The sequence below is a fragment of the Mustela putorius genome, unplaced genomic scaffold, assembly GCF_011764305.1.
Source record: "Mustela putorius furo isolate JIRA1106 unplaced genomic scaffold, ASM1176430v1.1 tig00003972_pilon_pilon_pilon, whole genome shotgun sequence".
Taxonomy (NCBI): domain Eukaryota; kingdom Metazoa; phylum Chordata; class Mammalia; order Carnivora; family Mustelidae; genus Mustela; species Mustela putorius.
Window position 1 is genome coordinate 18862284 of NW_025422115.1, and position 9033 is coordinate 18871316.

Sequence of the window (9033 nt, forward strand, 5' to 3'; positions counted from 1 at the left end):
TAATCTCATGGGCTGCTGTACAGAGCCCCATATTGGGCTCTTTGCTGGGGATGGAGACTGCTTAAGATTCTCTCTCTCCCCAACTCCCTCTGTCCCATCCTCCCGTCTCCCTTTGTCCCACACTCCCATCTCCCTGTCTAAAAAACTAAAATAAAAAATAAAGTTAAACAGAAAAAAGTTAAATATATGAAAATACAGAAAAGTATTTCAAATGTATTTCTATCTTAGATGAAAGGTTAAAATAGTGTTACTCTTCAGATGTGACAGATTATGTACTCAATTAAGGCCCCCCCCCCCGCTTTTAAGACCCCTCAGAAAGTATCACAGCTCTCTATATATATTGGCCCTAAGGGATTTATGCATCACAAAATATGAAAAACATGGAAGACTGTTAAGTAGGCTATCAGCTGTTTCCCTCTTGGTAACTAAAGTGACTCATAAATTATTTCAACAAACTAGTAGAAGATATATGCTAATGAAAGTGATTCTGCTATATACCCATTACCAAACTGTAAAATTCATTATTTTGTTTCTGTTGTTTCATAGAAAGGCTAAGTGTTAACAGCAACAAGAATAAACAATTACAAGAGCATAATACTCAGACAAAAAAAAAAAGCAAAAATAAAAACCCCACAAGTAATGTATACATCTATGGCCATATTGTAGTTATGCACTAAATAACAGGATATTTTGGTTATTAGTATTATTAGAAAATGCCCTTGAGGGTGCCTGGGTGGCTCAGTTGGTTAAACATCTGCTTTCAGCTCAGGTCATGATCCCAAGGCCCTGGGATGGACCCCTGCATCAGGCTCCCTGCTCAGAAGGGAGTCTGCTTCTCCCTCTCCCCATTCCCCTCCCCCTGCTTATGTTCTCTCACTCACTCACTCTCTCTCAAATAAATAAATGAAATCTAAAAAAAAAAAAAGAAAAGAAAAGAAAGAAAGTGCCCTTGAGTTCTAGCCAGCGACCCCAGAATAAGCCTTCATTTCTTGGCAGTCTCCAGAGTCAGAAGAGAAAAGTATGTGGCAGACTTCTAGCTGTTCTCCAATGCTGGGTTTTAGCTGGACACATGATCTTGAGGAATAGAGACTACATATGCCAGCTGTTTATGAAGTTAGGATGGGGCCACAGCTCTAAGTTCTGGCCACTGTGCTGTAAGGGGTACATCATGTGGCAGCTTATGGGGAATCTTCCGTAAGAGACAGCAGGTATATATCCTTTTGTTACTTCTTGATCCCTTCCTCCACCAGGCTGTCTAGATATCATTTCTGTCTTGGACTATTAGACCATGGCCAGGCGTGGCAGAGAAAAAAACGGAAAGCTCCTCAATTCCTGACACTGTGGAGTGTCATACCAGCCCTGCACTTTTATATGGAGAATATTAAACTTTCACCTTATATAATCCGCTGTTATTTTATATTTTCTGTTACTCAGAGTCATTATCAATTGTAATTAATACATAATATAACCTACTAACTCTTCAGAAAAAATAAGCTGCATGAAAAATAACTCTCAAGGAGACTACTACATCTACAAAAGAGAAAATACCACTGTAGGAAGCGTACAGCACAGTGAGGACTGGCTTGAGGAAAACAGGGTTTTAGAATTAGTTCTACTTCCTATGTAAACCTTTGGCAAGCCAGTTAGCCTAGGCAGGCCTCAGCTTCTATAAAATGGTAGTAAGACAGATCTAAAGAGTAGTGACAATTAAACTGGAAGAGGCTGACAAAAATACAAATTGTAAGAGTATCAGTATTACTTTGTCAATTATTCCCTCTTCCCCACCTTCCCTTCAGAATTGGGGCGTGAGGATGGCACGCAGTACATAAATTAGTTATAACTAGAGTATCACCCCCAGAGATTCTAATTCAATAGGTCCAGTACAGGAACCATGAAACTGCATTTTCAACAGGCACCCCAGGAGACTGTTGAAAGCAATCAGCCCATTACACCTTGAGAAACACTGCTCTATGATCAGGCCCTCTACATGTTCTTACAGGGTCCTTGTGAAAGCACAAGAACAGTTCCATAGCCTCTCCAGTGCCTAACTATATGCTAAGTAGCCAGTAGACAATTTAATAACATTTTGTTGAACTGATGAACTGACATGGAAAATGACAAAATAGAACTCAACCAAATGATCCACTAGGGACTTCCATTTCTGGCCAACAAAGTAATAGGGACCAAATATACCCTCCTGCCTCAACAACTAAAAAACAGAACAAATTAGAAGAAACAACAGTTTTCAAGACACTGAATACCAGGTAATGAAAACCATGATTCCTGAGCTATAATGGAAAACAAAGGAGGTGAGTCTTACAACTGCCCTAGATTACTTCTTGGAGAAAGTCTCCAGGCCAAAGCACTGAGAGGAGGAGCCCAGGCAGAACAGGGTGAGGCTTCCCTGAGTTAAGGGGCTAGAGATGTGAGTCCAGGGAGGACATTGTGGCTACAGTTCACAGGACAGAATACCAGAGAGAAAACTCCCAAGCCTGCAGAGATTCCTCAGCTCTTCTACATATACATATGTGAGGCAGGGCAAAGAACCACTTGGAAAGCTTTAAGGGAACAATCCCAAGACCTCACATAGGGCAGGGAATAGTGCCTGTTCTCATCAGCTAGGGTGAAAACCCTCATAATTTACAGAGCATTGGGTAGAACAACCTGAAGAGTTTTGCCTCAGGAGTGAGAAAAAAATTAGCCCTAGGTCAAATGCTGCTCTGGTCCCACCTGACAAAGCTTAAAAGCAAGACTTGAAAGGATCAAACTGTTTCCAGATAACTTATCCCAGAAAATTCAAGAATATTTATAGGAATACAAAAATATCCTGCATCCAACAGGGCAAAATTCACATCAGTCACCAATTAAAAATTACCAGACATGTAAAGAAGAACTACTATTTCACTATTTTAAAAATCATTTTCTTGGGGTTTTACTGAATCTTAAATTTTCCTTAAAAACAAACAAACAAACAACCTGTCATTTTTATCATTTGCACTCTGTGTTAATCTCAAAATCCCTCATCTACATAACTGAAATGCTATTCTGTATATGAAATGTTAACGCTTCAGAGGCAAACAGCATAGTGGTTAAAAGCACACCATTTAGAGGCAGTTAAACCAGACTCTGCTCGGCAGGGAGCCTGCTTCCTTCTCTCTCTCTCTCTCTCTCTGCCTGCCTCTCAGTGTACTTGTAATTTCTCTCTGTCAAATAAATAAATAAAATCTTTAAAGAAAAAAAAAAGCACACCATTTAGAGGCAGTTAAACCAGACTCTGAATAAATTCTTTATTCTTAACTTATCCCAGTGTTCCTGGGCAAGCCACTGCACCCGAGTGTTAGTTTACCTATCTATAAAATGGTATGATATTTGCTCCATAGGACTTCTGTCAGAAATAAATCAAAGTGGGGCACCTGGGTGGCTCAGTGGGTTAAAGCCTCTGCCTTTGGCTCAGGTCATGATCCCAGAGTCCTGGGATAGAGCCCCGCATCGGGCTCTCTGCTCCGTTGGGAGCCTGCTTCCTCCCGTGTCTCTCTCTCACTCTGTCTGCCTCTCTGCCTATCTGTGATCTCTGTCTGTTGAATAAATAAATAAAATCTTTAAAAAAAATAAAGAAAGAAATCAAAGTAAACACCTTAATAAATAGTAACTATCATGCCATAATTATCACATTATCATGAGGAAAGTTTAGAAAAGTTAGTACACACTCAAACATTCACTGAGGAACAAGCAATCATATGCTACATATTAAGTATTAATATGCAGGCACTAAGAATACAAGGAAGAAAAGGACACTGTTGAGAGGACCTGAAGTATATCTTATGTTGAATCTGCCTTTAGAAGTTCACCTCCTTCATATTCTATTTCTTAATTTCTAAGTAGGGCAATTATTTTAAGTTCCTCCTATAAAAATTAAAGGTTGATTTTTTTTTCCCTTTGAAAGGAAAAAATAAGAAATTGTCAGGTTCAACCAATTAGGGCATGTCTAAGAAATCCTGGAATCTGAAAAACATGGTAAAACTTTAAGAGCAACCTACAATTTAACATCACCTTTCAAAATTATTCTCAAATTAGTAAGCTAAATTATATTCAGATGTAAAATACACAAAATGGACCAATCTGTTATTATGATAATCTTTTCAGAAAGGCTTGGGCGAAGAGCAGATGTAAGGAATTAAAACCAAGTTCAAGTTTGTATTTCATTTGCTCATTCCACTTAAATGACAGATGGCTTAAATATTAACCCTATTAACAAGACATTTGCATATTCATTATGAATCTGATTGCCTTACTTCATAACTCCATGAATTCATTTTATTAATTTTACTGTATGGCTGCCCATTTCATGCGAGGTCTTCTAAACCCTTGCCTCTCCAGTGTGGTCCTAGAACCAGCAGCATCAGCATCACCTGGGAACTTGCTGGAACTAAAGAATTTTATTCCTCATACTCGACCTACTGAGTCAGAATTTGCATTAAAAAAGAATCCCCATGTGATTTCTGTGCACAATGAAGTCTGAGTAGCATAGTTCTAAATGTTGATTTTTTTTCACACTTTTTTTTACAGTATTATAAAAAGCTTATTTGCTTCCAAACTGTTGATTAACTTATCTCCAGAGAGTTACTTTTCATAATAATTCAATTCAGACAAATAAATCAAATAGATATACATATATTAGATGTTCTGTATATAATATTTGTCTCGGATTTGACCTCCCCTCTCAACCAGGATTTCAAGTCTTAGAAGACTTGTTGTACTATCCATATTTTCTCTTGAGTCAACATTTTTGTGGCCCCTAGCATGCGACCATTGTGACAAATCTCTGCAATTAAATAACTATACAGAAAAATACCAGATCAGTTCTTGCTATACCTTCAGAAAAAAATAAAAATAAAAAAACTCAAAGTAGTTTAAACCAAGGTTCAACTTGAAAGTTCCCTAGGAAAAAAACGACCAGAATGACTCAATCCTCCACAATAATATATTTTTATGCTTTACCTAACACATTTTTTACTGCAGGTACCACATATTTTTAAAATCAGAAATTCACATGGGACTTAGTACAGTTCTTTAGATGGCTCATCTTTTATTATTACTATTGCACAATAGTCACAGTGCACATAAAATAGAACAAATCTTGTTTTCTCTTTCGTTTTTCCAAAAAGAAAAATGACAGACCTAGGCTGAAACTGATCACAGCAGGTAGGATGCTTCAGCACAGATTCAAAGGAAGGTACAAATGTTCCGTTTTCAAAAGCACTGCAAAAGCCAACTTCATCTCTTGTCACTGTAGCTGTGGCTTTATGCCAAACATTTGAAAACTGTTGAAAAGTGCCATTCCTCATAAGCAATTATGAAAAGCTTTGCAAAAAGAAGGGAAAAATAACTGTAATAACAATGAACTCCTTACAACAGCCAAATGTCCATGGCCTCTGGTTGCAGGATAAGAATCCAAGAGTTACCTATAGGCATATGAGCCAATGCACACAATACAGAAGCCTTAGGAGAAAGGGTTTGAAGGGGTGTTAAGAGAAGGTGTGAAGGAAAGTGTTGGGCAGTCTCCGAATTTACATATTCTTCAAACTTCCCTGGCTGGTTTTTTTTTTTATAAAACACAATAATAGATCAGTCATCTTTCAATTTAACTTTATTCATCCTTTTTTGTGTTTGCAGCCTATATAATTTCTCTGGATATAACATTCTATAAGAACATAAAGAGGCACTGAATGCTTTTTTTTATGATTCTAGATATACTGATTTCAAGCTTTAAGTGGTGCCCTACATCTAATATTTGAGGATTTGGTGAACAGTTCATTATGCCCCATATCTACTCTCATCCACAGCCAAGCCTCTCAGAAGAATTGTCTAGGCATGGTGACTCTGCTCACTCACCTACCAGTCACCCAACAGCCCATCTCATCTGGCTTCCACCATTTCACTCCACTGAAAATTCCCTTGGTAAATATTGTAAGGATCTTCATGTTGCCAAATCCAATGGACACCCCTTAGCCATCATTTTTTTCTCCACTCTGCAGCATCGTTCAACAAAGTTCACTGTTCTCTCCCTCTTAAAATAACTTTCTGTAGCTTTGATACTTTCTCCCGGACCCCCCCCCCCCCAATCCCTGTCCCCTGTCAATCTTCTTTAGGGACTCTGTCCCCTCTACCTAACCTTCAAATGTTGGGCCATCTTGGGACTCGGTCCTGAAATCTCATGTAATCTCATAACTATAAATTCCACCTTCATGCTGATGACACATTCATCTCCAGCCCATATCTTTCTTCTACACCAGTATACCCAACTACCTCAACATCTCTACTTGAATGCTTCAAACACATTTAAACTCAATACATCCAAAACTGAAGGCTTGGATCTTTCTTTCAGTGTTCCTCCTCCAGGGCTTTCCATTCCTCAACTATCCACCCAGTTGCTCCTGCTAGAAACTCAGAAGTCCTTTACTCCCACCACCTATATCCTATCAACCTCCATGTGCTGTCATTTTGGCCTCCAAAATATAGTTTTAATATGTCCCATTTCTCTATCCCTACTGCCATCCTCTCCAAAGCAGTCCCACTCTAGTCAAAGCCATTATCATCATTTGCCTGCAACAACAGCATTCTAAGGGATCTTCCTGAATCTTCTCATATTCCCCTTCAACTCTGTCTTCAGACTTCAGCCAGAGTGATCTTTCCGATACAAAAATTCTTCTACTTAAAACCTTCAGTGGCTTCCAACTAGCTTTAGGATAATGTTCACAAGGCACCTGTCTCTCTACCTTGTGCTCTCACTCTATTTGTTCTCTAAGTACCAGCCTTATTCTTTTCCTCTATACATTACACGTGCTGAGGTTTTCCAGGTGTAAGACCTTTGCATATGCTGCAAAGGCTATCTGAAGTATTTGTTCTAATTTACTCTTCTACCCAAATCACACTAACATATGCATGCACAGGCATAATCCAAAACTTCAGGGTCCACAACCAACAGTGAAAGCTGACCAAAAGGAACTGAATGACTAGCAACTCCTGGCATTAAAACATACCACCACTACAACAACAAAATAGTCACAGCAAACGCTTCTATAATTTTACCAGGACTGTTTGAAGTAATTTACATATATTAACTTATTCACGGCTCACAAGGATGCTATGAAGGGGATACTATTATTATCTCCATTTTGAGGTAAGTTAAATAAGGTAAAAAGAGGATCGACAACTCAACCAAGGTCAGAGAAACTCAGCAGCAAAGCAAGGATTCAAATTTAGTAGTTTTTCTGTGGGGTGCTTGACCGCCCCTGGCATAACTTGGTCATGGGCTACTCAACCCTTCCTTCCACATAAGGGTATGGAACTGGTTTAAATAATTAGGAAGTTATTTGGATAATACCGTGTCCCCCACTAGGCTGAAAACAAAATTGAGGGTAGGGACCATTACTATCTTGTGCACTGACATATCGCCAGCCCCTGAATCAAGTCTCTCACACACAACTACCGCTCGTTCATCTGTTTAACATAGGACTACTGCCTTGCGTAATTATCTTGAGAATGTACTGGTTCCAATTATGAGATTACATACAGACGTTTCCCGTTAGCTCCTGGCTAGCCAGTCGTGCCAGTCCCGCGGTGTCCCCTCCTCCTGCCTGGGCGGCAGACTAGGCCCAGTGTGGCTACTGGCCCCGGTCTTCCCTCTCTTCCCAGGAGTGGAGCACGCGCGGCCTCTCCTGCCCACAGGCCTCACCTTCCATGTGGGGGAAGACGCTGCCCCAACGTCCTGACCAAGCCCAGGCGGCTCTCCGGTACCCGAGGGCATGAAGCGGCCATAGCGCTGCAGAGGCCACTGGGTTGCACCTCCTCCTGGGAACGCTAGGCCTGCGGGCTCTTTTCTCGCCTCCGCCATGTCCGGCTTCGGGACGTGCTCAGCGAGCGGGCCCATGCCAATCCGCACAGCCAACCAATCAGGAAGCGAGATGGCCCAAGGCCCACCTTCCTCGCAAGTGGAAGCCAATGGGCAGGCCCCAAGACACGTGCAGGGGGCTGCTGGGATTGTGGACGTCACTTGGGACCTCGTGCGCCTTCTCCTGCTGGTGGGAAAAGTGGAGATAGTAACTTCCACCTGGAAGTGAGGCTGTGACGCTTGTAGATAGATGGTGGTAGGCCTCGCCTCTGCTATCCTGAGGCCCTCGGGAGCTCAAGTCACGGTCCAGCCGGTCCAAACGCTCTGACTGGGACATTTCTGAAAACTAACTTCTGCGCGCTGGGACTAGGCCGGCTCTCCGAGGCTGCATGGACAAATGTGTTTGCCTTAACAGCAGCCTTTCAAATGGCCCACCCCAAACCCATCACAACACTGCATCAATTCCACACGCCATTCAGGAAGTAAGGCTATTTTCTCCTCATCCTGTGACCCTCCGGATATACTCCAGACTGTCAAGTTCTTGCCAAAGAGAAGAGCAATTGGGTGGGATGCTGACGGCTATAAAAGGTGTGCCCCAGTCGAGCAGCAGGTGCAACTAAATGACAGGTCTGGGTGATTTATAGTCGACAAAGCACTTCTACATCTGTTATTTCATTTGTCCTCCCAACAACCTTGTGAATTAAAGAAGCAAAACAGATATTACTGCCCCCATTGAATAAATGGGAGGCAAAATAAGGTCCTGAGGGCTGAAGTGGTTTGTCCAAGGTTACACAGCCAGGGCAAAAGTGTGGTCTCCACAGTCTCTCCAAGCATCTGCCCCACTCACGAAGAATTTAGGTATTCATTGGGTCTGTGTCAAACCAGATGCAGAGTATACAGAGTATGAAGACTATGTTAACCAAACACATAAAATAGAGTTATAATGCAAATAATTTTTAAAATTAAATGTCAAAGGGTAGTAAATGCATAGACAATGTTTAGAGAGGTGGTAGTTTATTCATTCTACAAAACACTGATTAAATATCCATAGTGTGTAATTACACTGGTCAGTACAGGGGTTACAGAAATGGGTAAGTCATATATCTAGCCTTCTAGGAGCTCATGTGTCTAGCCTCCTAGGA

At 41.0% G+C, this 9033-nt stretch overlaps 1 protein-coding gene across 2 annotated transcripts in view; it reads right to left on the bottom strand.

Moving 5' to 3' along the window:
* Window positions 1-7925, bottom strand: part of REC114 (REC114 meiotic recombination protein) — a 103960-nt gene extending 96035 nt beyond the window's left edge. For both annotated transcript variants that reach the window (XM_004758368.3, XM_004758367.3), the window contains exon 1: window positions 7736-7925. In XM_004758368.3, the coding sequence (XP_004758425.2) occupies window positions 7736-7894 (159 nt within the window). In that variant the 5' untranslated portion in view covers window positions 7895-7925. The remainder of the gene's footprint in view (window positions 1-7735) is intronic.
* Window positions 7926-9033: the final 1108 nt, after the last annotated feature.